At 40.5% G+C, this 20,959-nt stretch overlaps 1 protein-coding gene across 1 annotated transcript in view; it reads right to left on the minus strand.

Annotated features, from left to right (window-relative positions):
* Positions 1–20,959, minus strand: part of LOC126187549 (DNA polymerase eta) — a 199,462-nt gene that overhangs the window by 85,211 nt on the left and 93,292 nt on the right. Inside the window, exon 7 of the mRNA XM_049928700.1 lies at positions 4,627–4,692. Within this exon, the coding sequence (XP_049784657.1) occupies positions 4,627–4,692 (66 nt within the window). The remainder of the gene's footprint in view (positions 1–4,626; positions 4,693–20,959) is intronic.

The raw sequence follows: 20,959 nt of genomic DNA on the forward strand, positions 1-20,959 counted from the left end.
TGTTGTTAACAGAATATACAAATATCGTTTCTAACTGTCGCTTGAAGACTTCATGGACTAAATCTTATCAGTGATTATATCTACATCTACATTTACAATTGACAAACCACTCTGGAATGGTTATCAGGGTTTCTTCCCATCCCATTCACATATGTTTCATGGGAAGAATGATTGCTTGAATGTCCTCACGTGTGCTGTAATCACTTTGCTCTTGCCTTTGGGATCCCTATGGGAGCGATACGAATGGGGTTGTAATATTTTGCTAGATTTGACACTTGAAGTTGGTTCTAAGAACTTTCAACACAGGTTTTCATGGAATAGTTTGAGTCTACCTTCAAGAGTCTGCCAATTCAGTTCTTGCCGCATCTTTGTGAGACTCTCCCATGGGCCAAACAAGCCTGTGTCCATTTGTGCTGCCCTTCTATGTATCCATTCAATATTTCCTGTTGGTCGTATTTGTTACGTATCGCACACACCTGCGCAGCATTCTAGGATGGGTCGCACGAGTTTTTTTTTTTTTATGGAGTCTCCTATGTAAACAGATTTCCCTATTATTCTACTAATGAACTGCAATCTGCCACCTACTTTATCTATGAATGAGACTATGCGAGCCTTCAATTTCATATCCCAATACATTGCTAGACCCAGGTATTTGTATGAATTGACTGATTCCAACTGTGACTCATAGATATTATAGTCATAGTACATTATTTTGTTTTGTTTTGTGGTGCACACAATTTTACATTTCTGAACATTTAAAGCAAATTGCCAATCTTTGCACTACTTTGAAATTTTACCAAAATCTGACAGAATCCAACAATGGAAAATCCAGGATGGATTAATGACAATACTACAAAAAGGATAGATTGCTAGTCACCATATAGCAGAGGTGCTGAGTCACAGATAGGCAAAACAAAAAGAAAGTCTTTTTGTTGTGCCTATCTGTGACTCAGCATCTACACTATATGGTGAGTAGTAATCTATCTTTTTCCAAATATTGTCAAAATCTGACTGAAATTTCTGCAACGTCTTTCAGACAGTACTTCATTATACATAACTGCATCATCTGCAGAAACTCCGAGGTTACTGTTAATATTTTCTGCAAGATCATTAATGTAAAACAAAATAATTTGCTTAGTCCTCCTGACCAAAAATTCCTCAATCCAAACAAATTTTACTTGATATGATCACGCTTTTGATACTGAGTGTATGTGTGGTACTGGGTCAAATGCTTTTGGGATGTCAAGAAACATTGCATCTACCTGACTGTCTTGATCCATAGCTTTTAGTATGTCATATCAGAAAAGTGTGAGATGGGTTTCACACTATCAGTGTTTCCAGAACCAATGCTTGCTGGCAAGAAAGAGAGCATTCTGTTCGAGATACCTCATTATGTTAGAGCTCAGAATACGATCTAAGATTCACCAACAAATGTATGTCAATGATACTGGACAGCAGTTTTGTGGATCACTTCTGCTACCATTCTTGTAGATGGATGTGACTAAATGCTTTTCGTTTAACATCTTCTTATCTATAGCCCTGCACTTTGTTTTACGCTTATTATGGAGTAGTGTCTGTTTTTTTGAAGTTTCTCTACAATGACTGTAATCACAGAGGGTCCCCACCCATTACGAACTGTTCTATTGGGTACATATCCATCAAGTGCATGGTTAACTAATCTTTTAAACTTGAGGCATAGCTCCCCTACATGCTCCTCTACTGAACTAAACATTTCTGATTCCACACTGAGATGTGAAATTACTGTTTTTTATCTAGTTTGCTGGACATAAAAATCTTTCTACTTGTTTTATTTGTCCTTCATAATTTGGTAATCATGGTTGCTACAGATGTCTCATGGTCACTGAATCCATTTCGATGTGGACATCCTCAAAGAGGTCAGGCATATTTGTTGCCATTACATCTAATATATTTCCATCATGGGTGGAGACCTGAACTATTTGTTACAGATAGTTTTCAGAGAAGGCATTTAGTAATTTCACAGGGTGTCTTGTCACGTACATTACGACAAAACTGTAATTATCCCAGTTGATTGTTGGATGATTAAGGTCTTGAAATATGCTCACTATTTTTATATACTGTATTTAGCATATTTCGTGACAGTACCTTCTCCGTGAAATGTTTACAAGACGATATTTGTCTTGGCTTCAGTCGTCTAGTGGAAGTACGATTCCACAATGCAGTTTTGTCGGCTGCAGAAATGACCTGGTTCAATGCGTTTGCCTCCTTTTTGGTGCTTCAAATACCATTTCTTCGAATGTGGTTTCTTCTTAAAGTTTATATAAAAAAGTAGTAACATAATCAATTTTTCTTGTTCACTAGCAAATTATTTATAACGGCGATCTGCACATTGTTCCACCGTCAACACACACACCGAGAGTTCACGGCCGACTGACTACAGTCACAGACGACTCCAGCATCAAAGACATTTTATACAACACACAAGCTTCCACTTGTAACCAGTCTCTTTGATATTCTTCGTCACATCTACTAATAGTAATCAATATGCTGTCACTCTCAAAAATATAAGTAAATTAGCATAAAATAAGGCAAATTACAATTCACAAATATTCTGACAAAAATATAAGAAAACATTTACAATTTGGTATCGACAAATCCGGTAGAATATAACACATCTCCCAGATCCATTACAGTCTCCACCGATGACTATGATATCACTGGAGAAATTATATTCTGGCAAACTGAGGTTTTCTCTAAAGCAGGTTTTTCTGAAGTTTTTTGTTAAATTAGGGGGTGAGTCTGGTGGCTGATAGAAGGACCCAATTGTAATTTTAAGCCCACCTCTGATACTGAGTCTTGCGCAAAATACCTCGCATTCAGCTCCAGCTTCTATCTTGATGGATTTCAGTTTCTTGTCTGCTTCAACAAAACCACCACCTCCATATCCCATTAACCTATCCTTTCAATATGTGCTCGAATAATACCCAAAAATATCACTGCTGCCAACTTTGGGTTTTAACAAACTTTCTGAACCTAATATTAGGTGACAAACTGTTTATTATTTCAAAAGTAATTTCCATAACTGTTAATGCATTTATCCCACTGCGAGGTGAGATGGGTAATGATTCCGTGGGAAAATGTTTGCGGGTGCCTATTGAATCACGACTGTACCACGGCATGCACCTCTTAGTCTGAAGCAAATTGACACTGGCCCACAAGTTGGCAAGGTTGTTTTGTCTATGCTGCAGAAGTTTTGATGGGAAGCACCTACACAACCTCCATACAGTCCCGATCTCTCCCCATGCAACTTCAATGCGTTTGGAGCCCTGAAGTAAGACATTTGTGACCTTTCGTGACTGATTTACTTTGGACAGAGAGGTGAATTCCAGGTACAATTATGATACCATAAACAACTGCAAACACTTCTCCATGAAGGCACTGGCCACCTCGTCTTTTTTACAGTGGGAAAAATTTGTTAACAGTTATGGCAATTACTTTTGAAATAATGAACAGTTAACACTTTTTTCCAGGCGTCTTGTTTTCATTTGTCTGTCACTCACGACTATCTCATCTGTTGGAGGCATTTCTTTGAATCTCATGCTGATACTTCCCAGTCTCCTACAGATATTGTTATCAGGAGTGGCTGGAGAGTCAATTAAAAAACTTAAAAATAAATAAATAAATAAAATTTGTGGCGCCACGCAGAGTCAGCTACTTGGGTAGCAGCCTCTTGTGTGTAAAGCACATGTGATCCATTTTGGGCCACCCTACAGTTCTCAGCCCTATGGCACAAGTCCATGAAGTCACAGCCTAGCCTTTCACAGAGACTTCGAAGTCTCTGGTTCATGGGCTCTCACTCATCTCAGAATCCGAGGGCCACAATCTATTCCAGAGACAATATTACAGATTGTGACTTTTGTCAAAACTCCATGAGCAAGGAAGCATTCCTAACATTTTCTGCCAGTCCAGATATAATGTAAACCCAGAGCTTTCAATGACTAACACCATCCTTATCACCAATGGAAAAACACAATCAGATTTAACCCTCATGAAGATAATATTGGTAAAAATGGTTTACCCGCAGAGTATGATGACCATGATAATAACAGAAAAATGGAGTTGTACATATGATTTGTTTTTCCTTAGATAATGAGATGCTTTTATCTATGAACTTTATTAGACAAGGAATTCCTAAACTTGTCAGTTTTTGTTAAGTATTCCACACAAGCTATTTCTCTGCTTTTTGTCTTATAGTAACATTGTTCAACTCAAGTGTAAAGAAATAATAATCTGAACTTTGTGTAGAGGATATCTTTTTATTCTTATACGAACTCATCACGGGTAAATACAAAATGTAATCCACCATAACAGCAAAGAAAAATTTCTTTAAATAAACTGCAGAGACTAAATGTTTCAAGGACAAATGTAAGTTACAGTGTTCATCATTTTTCAATGCATTTAGCATAGATTCTCATATCAATTTGGCAAGTTGTTCATTTAAACTTCAATTTAAAGCTACTTTCCAAATGGTCAAAGATTTTAACACAGTTTATTACATTTTGCTTTTTTATAAACTTTTCTAGATTATGAAATGCTTTCTAAACAGACACTATAACTTAGAGTAAACAAAATTATAATGTTCAGTACCTGATCATAATCTTTGGCCAGTCGTTCCATGACCTCTGTAGACAGTACTTCAAGCCACTGTTTTACCTGATCACAGAAAATAACTTCATAAGTATATGACACTGCACAGACTTTAATAATTGATACTTGAGCTGAAGGTACTAACTTAGTCAAATGAAGACAGAAAACAATGACCACTGCTGTCATCACACTTCAAAATTCATTGTTCATAAATGACCAAGAGAGTCTGCAACAGCAGATTATGCATTACATAACAAAATTTCCAAGGTTATAGTTTTTTAAACGAGATAATGCTTCTTTTGAAGTTTTTAAAAAAGAAATGTCTAAGTTAGCAAAATGGATTATAGAGAATGGAAAGTCTCAGGTAATTTCTTCCAGATAACAACTAGTAAAACAGGAATGGAAAATCCGTACACTACAAGCCTGCAAAAGACTTCTATCATAAGTTGAACTGCAACAATTTTCAAGACAGCTATCAATCCAAAGTTGGGTTGAAGTGTATGAGGAAACCAACGTAAATATGAAATTCTTGAAGTCTTCAACATTATTCAAACTGAATTTTGAAAAGACATTTTAAAACTACCTACATCAGTAGAAATGTCTCAAAAACAATTGGATAACAGCAGGTTTTAAATAGTACTCACAGAACCTAATGCACTTCAGTTCAACGATAAAGATGTATAGTGAGTCATAGTTCTTAAATTTTTATCACAGATACAAAAAGTTTTACAGAATGTATTGATTACTTTAAAAATTTCACTTAGTGATAAAATAATATGTAAAGCAGAAAATAAAAACAAAGCAATCTGGGATGTCATACAAGAGGAAACAGGTGGAGACAAACAACAGGATAACAACATACAAACAATGGCAACAGATAAAGAAATAGATGACCTGTGCTAGCTGGCAAACTTTGTGAATGAACCATTTTACAAGTATTGCAGCGAAACCACATCAAAATTTCCCAAAAGCAGATATAATACCTCTAAATAATTACACACTAAGTACAATAATAATACTGCCAACCAGAGAGAATGAAGTCAGTAAAACTATAAAAATGAAGAGGCACCAAGTTTTCATTAGGTAGCAATTCGTATGCTGAAACAATGCGTACAGAGCACACAAGCTCCTTTACAGTAAATAATAATGAGTAGAAACCTGAAAATGTAGTGTCTATTTTTGGCAAAATCTGCATATTTTTTTTTTTTTTTTTGTGTAAATGATTAGACGTACAAATTTTAAGGTTGTCATGCTGCATGCGTGAAGACAAAGCCTTAGAGCTGTGAAACTGACAGTTAAAAAAAAGGGGTGATTAGGTAGATTTTCAACTGGAATGTTTGTTTTTGCAAAAACTTGAATGGTCTTTGCTGTCTTCTATTGGCTGTATTTGAGCTTTCATCAATGACCATTTTTGTTGAAAAGCAGCAGCGTTTTTTCTATCAGTGAACTGAGTGGATCTATTGATTTAAGAAGTTTCTCGTCATAATTTTTCTCTTTTGGCCAGTTCAATAATTGCAAAATCTGCAGAATATTAATTTTGACCTTTTGTGGGCATTCATAAACCTTCAACCCATACTTACAATGCTACAGATAAAACCATTAAGGCACTTATCACTGAAGTACAAATGAAAATAACTTTATCCGCATGTTAAGGGAAAAATTTTGGTGGGGTCAAAATACTCTGACAGATTTTGTTTTCTAGGCACTACAGTTCAAAGTGCGAACACTATAAACTGACAGTCAGCTGAGAACCTAAAATATAAAATATACTCTGATTAAAACTACTTTGTGAGTAACATTTCAGTGAGCCGAGTGGTAGGCTCCAGTCACCAAACAACTGTTAGTTATTGCTCATGGGCCACATGCTCGCTGTACTGCCAGTTTTGTAGGTACTTACAGAGCCTTGCCTAGCATGGGCCTTGCTTGCTGCATGCCAGCAACACTTCCCACTACCACTGCAGTCTGTCAATTGCAAAGATATTTTAATCAGAATATAATCAAAATTTTGACTGACAGAGGGAGAGCAATGATGTGGAGAAACAAGCTCTGCCTCCCTCTCATACCCATGTCCTGTATTTCTATGAAAGGAGAAATGACACATGATCACAGTGAAAGCTGATCTTCTGGTGGTGAGATGGCCATAATAGAAATCAGGGCATGACAATACACAATCAAAGCCCTTACGAAGGATGTGTTTAATTCATCCAAACCTGACTGATACTGGGTGACCAAGGGGGCACTCCTTTGTAGCTGATTCTTCGGGGTGGTGGGAGGATTCCCTATACCACATCCCCACACACCCCCAATCCCCACACCACCTCCACGAAACAGCTACAAAGAAATGCACCCTTCATCAATCGATACCACTCTGGACTGGAACAACTGAACCATATCCTTTGTCAGAGCTTTGATTACCTATCATCATGCCCTGAAATGGGGAACATCCTACCCAAAATCCTTGCCACCCCTCCTAAAGTGGTGTCTCATCATTCACCCAACCTCCACAACATCTTAGTCCATCCCTGTGTCTCTCCCAATCTCAACCCCTTGTCATTGGGATCACCTCCCTGGGTAAGACCCAGGTGCAAGAAACATCCAATCCATCCACCCAGTGCTTCCTCATCAAGTTTAGTCACAGGCTTATCCTATCCCACCAGAGGTTAAGCCATCTGTGAAAGCAGCCGTGTCATATAGCAGCTCTGCTACAATAACTGCACAGCTTTTTGCATTGGTATGACTATCAACCTGAGGAGTGGCCATGCTGTCTGGGGCACCATGTCACGGAGTGTGTGGCCCCTCCCAGTAGATGTTCGAGTCCTCCCTCGGGCATGGGTGTGTGTGTTGTTCTTAGCATAAGTTAGTTTAAGTAGTGTGTAAGTCTAGGGACTGATGACCTCTGCAGATTGGTTCCTTAGGAATTCACACACATTTGAACATTTGACTATCAACCAGCTGTCCACCAGGACGAACGGATACTGCCAAACTGAGGCTAAGAGGAAAGTAGACCATCTTGTGGCACAACATGCAGTTTGTACATAACATGCTTGATTTCAATGGTTGCTTCACTACCCAAGCCATTTGAACTCTACCTGAACCACCAGTTTTCCTGAACTGCACAAATGGGAGTTATCCTTATGGCACATTCTCCACTCCCAAAATTACGCCAGCCTCAATCTATGGTAACCCACTGTCCCCACACACTCCACTGAAGTTTCCACCGCCCCTGTCCTATCACCTCCACCCATTTCATGTCCCCTCATCCACATTGGGTGCCGCTCTCGCCCCCTGTCTCCTCCCCCTCCCCCACCTCCCAATACTGTGCCTGGCAGCCTTGTCCTGTTGCCATCTAGTACCTGCAACCCCCCCCCCCCCCCCCACCCGTAACCTGCTATCCCTTCCTCTTTCTCACCACACTGCTGCTTTCATTCAAGATGACAGTTGCATTCTGCCTCAAGCCGCTGGACATAGGGATCATGTGTGGGTGAAGTGTGCTGGCTTGTGTGAATGTGTGTCAGTGTGTGTTTTCTTTTCCGAGGAAGGCTTTGGTTGAAAGCTCGATGTGTAACAGTCTTTTCGATTCTGCCTGTCTGCAATTCAATGTGTCATCTTAACGGAGAGTAGCAATCTACCTCTTTCGCAATATTGTAGACAGCTTAATGAATTAACTGAGTATATTCAAACTTTTAAGTGCACCACAGGTTTGGTGCTGAAGGGTAGATTACAGAATTGGTCATTGCAGAATTTACAAATTTGGTACCTGACACTCTTGACAAGGAGGAGTGTGTGCCTTTTGATACTGCTGACCATAAAATACTACTAAATAAGGTAGAATCATTATGAATAAGAGATGAAGCTAATGATTGATTCTGATCAAACAGAATAGCACATAAAGAGTAGATATATCACAATCATCAGGTATGTTGAACTGTTAATGGAACACTTATCAGTCACTAAATACAATAAAAGAATCATGAAAGAAGTTTGTATACATGGAAGAACCCTGGAGATACTAAAAGGTATCAGATAGATTACATAATGGTAAGACAGAGATTTAGGAACCAGGTTTTAAATTGTAAGACATTTCCAGGGGCAGATGTGGACTCTGACCACAATCTATTGGTTATGAACTGTAGATTAAAACTGAAGAAACTGCAAAAAGGTGGGAATTTAAGGAGTTGGGACCTGGATAAACTGACTAAACCAGAGGTTGTAGAGAGTTTCAGGGAGAGCATAAGGGAACAATTGACAGGAATGGGGGAAGAAATACAGTAGAAGAAGAATGGGTAGCTTTGAGGGATGAAGTAATGAAGGCAGCAGAGGATCAAGTAGGTAAAAAGACGAGGGCTAGTAGAAATCCTTGGGTAACAGAAGAAATATTGAACTTAATTGATGAAAGGAGAAAATATAAAAATGCAGTAAATGAAGCAGGCAAAAAGGAATACAAATGTCTCAAAAATGAGATCAACAGGAAGTGCAAAACTGCTAAGCAGTGATGGCTAGAGGACAAATGTAAGGATGTAGAGGCTTATCTCACTAGGGGTAAGATAGATACTGCCTACAGGAAAATTAAGGAGACCTTTGGAGAAAAGAGAACCACTTGCATGAATATCAAGAGCTCAGACGGAAACTCAGTTCTAAGCAAAGAAGGGAAAGCAGAAAGGTGGAAGGAGTATATAGAGAGTCTGTACAAGGGCGATGTACTTGAGGTCAATATTATGGAAATGGAAGAGGATGTAGATGAAGACGAAATGGGAGATACGATACTGCGTGAAGAGTTTGACAGAGCACTGAAAGACCTGAGTCGAAACAAGGCCCCGGGAGTAGACAACATTCCATTAGAACTACTGACGGCCTTGGGAGAGCCAGTCTTGACAAAACTCTACCATCTGGTGAGCAAGATGTATGAGACAGGCGAAATACCCTCAGACTTCAAGAAGAGTATAATAATTCCAATTCCAAAGAAAGCAGGTGGTGACAGATGTGAAAATTACCGAACAATCAGTTTAATAAGCCACAGCTGCAAAATACTAACGCGAATTCTTTATAGACGAATGGAAAAAACTGGTAGAAGTCAACCTCGGGGAAGATCAGTTTGGATTCTGTAGAAATGTTGGAACACGTGAGGCAATACTGACCTTACCACTTATCTTCGAAGAAAGATTAAGAAAAGGCAAACTTACGTTTCTAGCATTTGTAGACTTAGAGAAAGCTTTTGACAATGTTGACTGGAATACTCTCTTTCAAATTCTAAAGGTGGCTGGGGTAAAACAGAGGGAGCGAGAGACCAGATGGCAGTTACAAGAGTCGAGGGGCATGAAAGGGAAGCAGTGGTTGGGAAGGGAGTGAGACAGGGTTGGAGCCTCTCCACGATTTTATTCAATCTGTATATTGAGCAAGCAGTAAAGGAAACAAAAGAAAAATTTGGAGTAGGTATTAAAATCCAGGGAGAAGAAATAAAAACTTTGAGGTTCGCCGATGACATTGTAATTGTGTCAGAGACAGGAAAGAACTTGGAAGAGCAGTTGAATGGAATGGACAGTGTCTTGAAAGGAGGATATACGATGTCCATCAACAAAAGCAAAATGAGGATAATGGAATGTAGTCGAATTAAGTCGGATGATGCCGAGGGAATTAGATTAGGAAATGAGACGCTTAAAGTAGTAAATGAGTTTTGCTATTTGGGGAGCAAAATAAATGATGATGGTCGAAGTAGAGAGGACATAAAATGTAGACTGGCAATGGCAAGGAAAACGTTTCTGAAGCAGAGGAATTTGTTAACATCAAGTATAGATTTAAGTGTCAGGAAGTCGTTTCTGAAAGTATTTGTATGGAGTGTAGCCATGTATGGAAGTGAAACATGGACGATAAATAGTTTGGACAGGAAGAGAATAGGAGCTTTTGAAATGTGGTGCTACAGAAGAATGCTGAAGATTAGATGGGTAGATCACGTAACTAATGAGGAGGTATTGAATAGAATTGGGGAGAAGAGGAGTTTGTGGCACAACTTGATAAGAAGAAGGGACCGGTTGGTAGGGCATGTTCTGAGGCATCAAGGGATCACAAATTTACCATTGGAGGGCAGCGTGGAGGGTAAAAATTGTAGAGGGAGACCAAGAGATGAATACATTAAGCAGATTCAGAAGGATGTAGGTTGCAGTAGGTACTGGGAGATGAAGAAACTTGCACAGGATAGAGTAGCATGGAGAGCTGCATCAAACCAGTCTCAGGACTGAAGACCACAACAACAACAACAACAAATACATTAACATAGGATTTCCTCAGGATAGCACATTATGACCATTAGAGTTCAACCACTTTACCAATAATGTTAGCCATGGGGAAAAATCCTCTCTGCTCTGGATAATATGATAGTCACTGAAAAAACAAGAGAACTCCTTGAACAGAGAGAAGATGAAATCCTTGAGTAAGGACTGGCCAATAAGGACTGGCCAATATGAAATAAAGTTACAATGAACACAAAGAAAATTAAAAAAAAAGAAAAAACATGAAATTCATTTTGGAGTGAGAAAAATGACGTAGCTGAATGTTTTAATAAGCAATTTCCTGTAATATCTTCTTTCAACTATGATAATGCCCTATCACCAAAGGCCTCAGCGTCAATTAGAAGTTTGCTAACTCTCTGGTTCATTCATCTACATCTCTTTTTTAATTTAATTTGTTTTGTGATTCCCCTTATTTCTGTTTATTGTATTTTATCTACTTCATAAATAATGACTATTTACTTATTTTTCGAAAATGCTACATCATCTAAGGTTCTTAAATTTATTTTCCTGATTTGATGTCTCTTTCTAAATAACTGTCACTCTCTCTAAACCCTAAATGCTGATTTTCTTTTCCATTCATGTTATGTCCCTTACAGTTCTCTATGGCTATTCATTTCTTTTTCATTTCATTTCCTTGTGTGAGGGCACAAATTTGTGCATATACATTATGATGCAAATGCCACCACATTATGATGTCAGAATAATGTGTGAACGAGTGTGGCCTGACGCAAAGATGTTCAGAGTTATTGTGATTAATTACATGTAGGATGATTTTCTGTTAAAACGGTTACTGCTGGTAGTTTGTTTGGATAATGTTTCAGTTGTCCCTGGGCATTGGAGAAGTGACAGTGTGCCATTAAGGAAGAAGTGACAGGCAGGCATACAATTACTGCAGCTTCTTAACACTGGACCAGTGGGATACCATCTATGGATACAACACTGAAGCACCAAAGAAAATGGTATAGGCTTATATACTCAAATACAGATATATGTGAACAGGCAAAATATGGCGCTGCAGTTGGCAGCTTTTATATAAGACAACAAGTATCTGTTGGCTTTTATATAAGACAACAAGTATCTGCTGCAGTTGTTGATTGGATACTGCTCTACAATGGCACATTATCGAGATTTAGATGAGTCTGAACGTAGTGTCATGGTCGGCGCACGAGTGATAGGACACAGTATCTCCGAGGTAGCAATGAAGGGGGAATTTTGCCATATGACCATTTCATGAGTGTACCATGAATACCAGGACTCTGGTAAAACATCAAATCTGCCACATCGCGCGACTGGAAAAATATCCTACAAGAACGAGACAGAAGTGAACCCTTCCACAAGTTGCTGCAGATTTCAGTGCTGGGTCATCATGAAGTGTCAGTGTGCGAACCATTCGATGAAATGTCATTGATATAAACTTTCGGAGCTGAAGGTCCACTCGTGTACTCTTGATGACTGCATGACACAATGCTTTACACCTTGCCTGGGTCTGTCAACACTGGCACTGGGCTATTGAAGACTGGAAACATGTTGCCTGGTTGGACGAGTCTAGTCTCAAATTTTATTGAGCAAATGGATGTATAGGGGTATGGAGACAACATCATGAATCCACAGACACTGCACGTCAGCAGACGACTGTTCAAGCTGGTGGAAACACTGTAATGGTGTGAGGCGTGTGCAGTTGGAGTGATATGGGATCCCTGATACATCTAGATATGACTCTGACAGGTGAGACACACGTAAGCGTCCTGTCTGTCACTTGCACCCATTCATGTCCATTGTGCATTCCAACAGACTTGGGCAATTCCAACACGACAATGCGACATCCCACATGTCCAGAACTGCTAAATACAGAGTGGTTCCAGGAACACTCTTCTGAGTTCACACACTTCCACTGGCCACAAAACTCTCCAGACATGAACATTATTGAGCATATCTGGGATGCCCCATAACGTGCTGTTCAGAAGAGATCTCCACCCCTTGTACTCTTACGGATTTATGAACAGCCCTGCATGATTCACGGTGTCAATTCACTCCTGCACTACTTCAGACATAAGACAAGTCCATGCCATGTCATGTTGTGACACTTCTGTGCGCTCATGGGAGCCCTACACAATATTAGGCACATGTACCAGTTTTTTTGGTTCTTCAGTGTATATTCACAGAAGTTAAGATATTGATGTGTTTACTCCATGTAATGAGTTGTCATCAAAGATTAATCAAACATTACTGTAGTCACGTAGGTGACTACAACAAAGCAGCATCACCTGGCACCAGGTTCTGATTGACAAACTTCAGCTGTATGAAGACTCAGTAAACTTAATGCAGTTTGGAGTAATCTGTCAGCCTAAGAGCTTCAATTGATTTTAGTTACTGTAAGGAAAAGTCTGTTAGGGTGCTACTCTGATGTAGAGTTATTGGGTAAAAGTTAGCAGAAGACTGATTTGATTAAACAATCTCTCATATATTGATGGTCCTTCCTCCAATGTTCGGTCATTCCATTGTGCTTAATTAGGTCTTTCACATTTTCTTCTGTTACTATTGCCTGTACTTGAATTTTTTCATTCTTACATACAACCTTTTTCATTTATTTTTACAATCTTTTAAATTAAGCTTTTGACTTTGTCCTGTAGTTTTAAATGTAACAGCTACAAAAGAGTGACAAATAATCTATACATAATGAAGTATTATGAGACAGCGACACAGACTGCACTATTTAAAAGTTGCTGAATGTAAAAACTTGTTGGTGAAAGACTTCTTTCCCTTGGAGAGAGGAAAGAAACCTCATAAACAGTTCTCCAATTGATGTTGTCAGAAAAGCTGGTGGTGAAGAAAATGATCCAGAGGACCCAGGCTTTGAAGCAGCCACTGAACTCAAGCGTGTTGTGCTCAGCTGTATGTTGTGGCACTGAGTGGTAAACTTTGTTTGTGACCACTGTTTGGTGGCAGCCCATATAAAACGCTGTGCAGAAACTGCAGCAGAGCTTGAAAATGACATGGCTGCTTTCCCAGGTGGCCCTGCCTCTGATGGGAGCCTATGAGAGGACTGGAGATGGGAGTGCTGTGTGGGAGGATTGGGCAAGTCTTGCACCTGGGCCTTCCACAGAGATATGATGCATGTAGCAAGGTAGTGTGTGTGTGTGTGTGTGTGTGTGTGTGTGTGTGTGTGTGTGTTACATAGGGATGTTGTGTAGGATAGGAGGGTTGCAAAATACCACACTAGGAGGGTGGGGGTGGGGATGGGGGGAGGGACAGCTTTGGTAGGGTGTCTCTCATTTCTGGGCTTGATGACATATAATAAAAGCCCTGACGAAGGATGTAGTTCAGTTATATGAGTCCAGTACAATAGTGGATGAGGGAGAAGGGGATGAAGGTTGTCTCATTTGTGGTTGATTCTTCGGGATGGTGGGAAGATAAGGGGTGTTTTAAGGATATGGCCCAGAAAGTCTGTTTGGGGGCTAGTGACTGTCTGTAAAGCTCTTGTCAGATCTTCAGCATGGAGGGCAAGGGAGTTCACAACACTACAGATAAGACATCCACAGATGGCCAGGCAGTAAGGTACTGATTTTTTGGTGTGGAAGGAATGATAGCTGTCAAAATGTAGGTACCGTTAGTGGTTAGTGGGTTTAATATAGACAGTGGTATAAATGGAGTCATCAGAAAGGTGGAGGTCAACAACCAGGAAGGTGGCACACTGGATTGAGGAGGAGAAGGTGAGACAGATTGGGCAACTTGAACACAATCAAATACCCTCATGTCAGGAACTGTGTTATTGATCTCTGCACAATTTCTTCTGTTTTTTTTCTTTCTTTTTTTTCTTTTTTTTTATTCCCCAAACTCACATTTTGTTATCCACTTCCTGTCACATTAACATATCACTTTCATTCATCCATTTTCTGCATCATTTCACACGTATGTAACACCATCCTAGCCCAAATGAAGCCCTGCTCCATCTATCAGTTCAGAAAAGTACACCTTTCCCTAGCTATATCCCAGTCCCATATCTTGTTCCTCAAACACTGCCTAAGTAATGGAATGCCCTCTACCTCTTCCTCTCTCATCCTGCACAATTACCTAACCATGAAATTTCCCTCTTCTGGTTCCCATCTCTCATTTCACAATGATTTTTATCAATTCAGATCCTGCCTGTCCCTACCTCTCTCTAGCCCAGTACTGCAGAAACACATCTCCATGACAGAGGCATCCCAGAAGCACAACTGTTCTCTCCATAATATATTCTTACAGTGCAATCCTTAATACATGAACCACATCTCCAAAAGTGAAACCCTTGCTCTCCAGCACCTGGAAGGGCATTCCATACATCTCCATGAACTGTCCAACCTGTTGATATCCTACTCCCACCTTGGAGCACTATTACCCATAAAAACCTATCCTACCCACAGTGAACCTCCTTGTCAACCCATCATAGTACCCAGATCATGCCTAGCTGACCTTTTAGATTTGCCATATCCTCCAAAACTCCCTCCCGACACTCCATGAAATCCAGACAACAAAGAAACCCAAAACACTGTTGTTAACCATTCCACCAATAATGTCAACACTATTCAAGTTTCATTCATATCCAATGGCCTCGCCAAAGTTTAACCATGTTGGACTTCTTACCTCCAACTTGGCCTCAACATCCTTCCCCAGATCCCTTCCTAAGAACATTAACCTCTCAGCAAAAGAAAGGACAGCCACCCACAACCTCACAACAGATTCTGACTTAATTATCCTCCTGCAGACAAAGGTTCCACCACTGTTGTTATGAATCACAGTGACTTCCTGGAGGAAGGCTTCTGCCACCAATTACCTAACTACTCCCCCTAAACCTATCCCAGAGTGATCCCATCCAGAAGTTCAACATAATCTCCAACACCTGCTAAAATCCTTAGGCACATCCAAGAATCTCTTCCCTGAGCCATCTTCATTCTCAACCCAACAACACCCTGCACAACAGCGTTACATATACTTCCAAAAATCCACAGATGCAACAATCCTGGATGTCCTATTGTAGCCAATTATTGTACCCCTATTGAAAGAATTGCCACTGTGGTTAACCAATACCTCCAACTAACTGCCCGAAACCTAACCTTTCATATCAAAGACATTAACAACTTCCTTCACTGACACTCCACCATTCGCACCTCTTTATCTCTTAGACACCTACTCTACACTATTAATGTCATCTTCCTATATACCACATCCCTCACACCCATGACCTTGCTGTTATCAAACAACACATTTCCTAACATCCTTCAGACTCCAAATCCACTATGTCAATCCTCATACACCTTACTACTACATCATTACCCACATCTACATCTCTTTTGAGGGAAAGTTATATAAACAAGTAGTTTTACCAGGTACTCCGTTTAAAGTGGATTGTCACTGTTTCGAATATCTCCAGCTTATGTATACAGATGTGCTACTGTGTACTGTGTTTCTGTGATGTAACAATCATCTGTGAGCGATATGTACACTGCTACTGTGTACTGTGCTTTTGTGATGTAACAAGCATCTGTGAGCGATATATACACTGAAGCGCCAATGAAATTGGTTCAGGTATGCGTATCCAAATACAGTGATATGTAAACAGGCAGAATACGGCGCTGCGATCGGAAACACCTATATACAACAACAAGGGCCTGGCATAGTTGTTAGATTGGTTACTGCTGCTACAATTCCAGGTTATCAAAATTTAAATGAGTTTGTATGTAGTGTTATAGTCGGTGCATGAGTGATGGGACACAGCATCTCCAAGGTAGTGATGAAGTGAGGATTTTCCCGTATGAGCATTTCATGAATGTACTGAGAATATCAGGAATCCAGTAAAACATCAAATCTCCTATTTCGCTGCGGCCGGAAAAAGACCCAGCAAGAATGGGACAATGATGACTGAGGAGACTCATTCAACATGACAGAAGTGCAACCCTTCAGCAAACTGCTGTAGATTTCAATGCTGGGCCATCAACAAGTGTCAGCGTGTGAACCATTCAAAGAAACATCATCGATATGGGATTTTGGAGCCGAAGGCCCACTCATTTACCCTTCATGACTGTGTGGTGCAAAGATTTACGTCTCACCTGCGCCCGTCACCACCGACACTGGACGGTTGAATACTGGAAACATGTTGCCTGCTCGGACGAGTATCATTTCAAACTTTATCAAGCGGATGGACATGTACAGGTATGGAGACAACCTCATGAATCCATGGACCCTGCATGTAAGCAGGGGACAGTTCAAGCTGGTGGAGGTTCTGTAATGGTGTGAGGCATGTGCGTTTTGAGTGATACGGGACCCCTGATATGTCTAGATATGACTCTGAGAGGTGACACGTACATAAGCATCCTGTCTGATCACATACATCCATTCATGTCCATCATGCATTCCAACGGACTTGGGCAATTCCAGCAAGACGATGCGACACCCCACATTTCCAGAATTGCTACAGAGGGCTTCAGGAACACTCTTCTGAGTTTAAACACCAAACTCCCCAGACGTGAACATTATTGAGCATACCTGGGATGCCTTGCAACATGCTATTCAGAACAGATCTTCAGCACCCCCCCCCCCTCCCCGTATTCTTAGGGATAGCCCTGCAGGATTCATGGTGTCAGTTCCGTCCAGCAATACTTCAGACATTAGTTGAGTCCATGTCATGTCATGTTGCAGCATTTCTGCATGGTCGCGGGGGTCCTACATGACATTAGGCAAGTGTACCAGTTTCGTTGGCTCTTCAGTGTATATGGATATGGCCATTTGTGTAGGGGTGCTATATGTTTTTAAAAATGTTGGTTATGACAAACCTTTTGTAATGTGTTATTTTTTTATCCACATGAGAACTTGGTGTGAGGTCCAAACTAAAATGACACGTTTCATAACAAAAAGATTTTTTTAAGACCTGAAAATGACATCAAAGTCTGTCAAAACTGATTGTTTTAAATAAAGAAATATTTATGCGGTTTTGGTTGTTGAATTTTTTACCTACATAAACAAATCCATGGCAGAGCCCTGGGCAAATACATAGCACCCTTCTACACCAATCTTTTCATGGGCCATCTTGAGAAACCTTCCTAGCTTCAAAACATCCAAAACCCCCTTGTCTGGTTCAGTTTCACTGCTGATACCATCATTATCTAAACTTAGGACCAAGACATCCTATCTTCATTTCTCCAAAACCTCAACACCTTCTCCCGTCTGTTTCATTGGTCCTCCTCAGCCCAATTTTCCATATTCCCAGATATTAAACTCCGCCTTTCGGAGGACCCCATCCACACCTCTGTACACATTAAACTCACTAACCACCAACAGTAACTACATTTCAACAGTTTACACCCCTTCCACACCAAAAAATTGCTGCCATAAAGCCTATTCACCTGTGGATGAGTGCCCCTTGCCCTGTACGCTGAAGGACTCAGAGGACCTTCACAAACAGGCACTAACCCTCCCAAACCCAGTCCACAAAACAGTTTTTCCACGTCATATCCTCTCCCACCCCCAATCCCCCCACTACCTCCAAAATTCCCACAGGAATGCCCCGCCCCTTCATCACCTAGTATCAACCTGGGGTGGAACAAGTGAATAATGTGCTTCTAAGTGAATAATGTGCTTTTAAGTGAATAATGTGCTTCTATCATCATGCCTGGAAATGACGGTCATCTTACCCAAGATCCTTCCCACCCCTCCTAAAGCAGTATTCCATCACCTCTGCATCCTACACAACATTCTGGTCCATCCCTATGTCACTGACCCCCCCCCCCCCCCCCACTTCCCTACACCACCTTGCCAAAGTGAACATATCTAAGTAGAAGATCCATGTGAAATACCTTCCCAATCCACTCACCCAGCACTTCCTACTCGAGTCCTGTCATAGGCCTCCATCAGAGGCAGGGCTACCTGTGAAAGCAGCAGTGTTAAATACCAGCTCAGCTGCTATTTCTGCACTGCATTTTATCTGGACGTGACTTCCAAGCAGCTGACTAATGGAATGAGCTGAGCACAACATGCTCGAGTTCAATGGCTGCTTCACAAGCCTTCACCACCATTTTCTCTAGATGGGAGTTATCCTTGCAACACATCCACCACTCCTGTAATCCTCCTGGCCTCAATCTCCATTAACCCCCTGTCCCACACCTGATGCCCAACAGTCTCTCCTTCCTTTGTCCTGTCACTCCCTCCCAAACTACATCTCTACGTTACCGATGCTGCACCCCACCAGCTCCAGTACTTGTGTCATTTGCCCTGCCTGGACACCTGCCATCCGTCCCTCCAACGTTACTAACCAGCAAACCTGCCGCCTCCCTCGAAGCCGCTAACTACTCACCGACAACCCCTCTTCCTGCTTCTCTCTCCCCTACCCTGCCCCCCAACATGACACAACATCTGCCCCACCCTTGACCACCTGCTAAAATGGAATCTCCTAGCATGTGACCAACTGGCACAATAAAGGTGTGTGTGTGTGTGTGTGTGTGTGTGTGTGTGTGTGTGTGTGTGTGTGTGTGTGTGTGTGTGTGTGTGTGTGTACTCTACCTTGACAAAGGATTTATTCTGAAACCTAACAAGTTTGTTTGATGCCTTAATTGCGGCACCCAAAACCAACTTATCAACACTATACTGGCCAATCTGAAGATATCTTATATTAGGTGAAACGTGCAGCATGAATAAATACAGCAATATTATGCTACTTCGAAGATGGCACACTTACATGTAACAAGGGGATTCACATTCCATAAGGAGAATAGTTTCAGTGCATTTTTCTAAATTTCTGACCAACAGCATTTTCTATAAATCAAAATCCAACCTAGTCAACTTTCTAAAGCATGATGTAGTTTTCAAAATAACTGTTTGTTCTTACACCTGTCTATAAGTAGTTGGTTGTCACCCAAAATTGGCAGTTTGTGATTTAAAAGCTCATGTGTAAGACCTTTGCTAGGTGCATTCCCAGTGTTGACTCACACTCAGTATGCAAAATTGTGCTCACTAAAATCTGCGAAACTCAAGAACTTTTCTCTTTAAAAACTTTCGAGTGATTTCTGTAGCCCAAGGTAAGGAATATTTTAATTGAACTATGTTATGATTAACAAGCGCATGGAAGGTTACTGTCACTGAGACTAGTGATTGTTGGACAAGGTGAATCTAATTATGGACTGAATTACATGAACTACCTAAGTGTAAACCTCTCTAATAAACTACTATGGGACAGTGTTAAGTGCAAACTGTTACACAATAACTCAATAGAAATCAATTAATTGTATTACTGGATTATAATACTCTGCACCATAATACATAATAGCATATTTTTGTACATTCTTGCAAGAAAATTAAAATGTACTAGCTCTGGAATTGATCATCATAGTACATTATTGTAATGGTGTAAAAATTTACATCATATGAAGCATGTAGCCTGCAAACTTCTCACACAACTTAATGCACAGTGTTCTAGCATGTGAGACAGGGCAGTGATTAACAATCACTGGTATGGCGCACCCGCCAACCTGAGTGAGGTTGTTAAGTATTTTTCCACACTTGTTTAGACAAATGCTGTGCTGGCCCCGAACTCTGCCTCAAATACAAAACGTGAGAAATTTTCAGTATTTAAATTTTACAAAAAAGGCCTCCTTTTTTGTCCACATCACTTTTTCACTGACATTACAACAAGGCATCGGCTCATGACAGAAGATGCTGAATCATCATCAGAAAAGTCAGCATACCAATCAAATCACACTGGAGAGTCACCTGACTTGTGAGACGGAGGTCTCTCGGAGCCACAGCCTTGAAACGGAATTCCTTTCTGTTCTAAGTCATTCTCTCGCCTCCCACTCCCTGCCCCCATTCCTGGCAAAACTAACCAAACAATTCCGTAAGAAAATAAACTGATACAGTTTTGTTTTTTCTGAACATGAGTATGTTATTTACAAGCCCACACCCCTTTCAAATACTTGCTACACCCCCCCCCCCCCAACCAACCAGGTACATGAACATAAAATAACTTTGTCAAATCATGAAAAACAGTGGACCCAAACAGGCAGAATAAACAGTAGAAGAGAGAG

Source organism: Schistocerca cancellata, chromosome 5 (genome assembly GCF_023864275.1).
Source record: "Schistocerca cancellata isolate TAMUIC-IGC-003103 chromosome 5, iqSchCanc2.1, whole genome shotgun sequence".
NCBI lineage: Eukaryota > Metazoa > Arthropoda > Insecta > Orthoptera > Acrididae > Schistocerca > Schistocerca cancellata.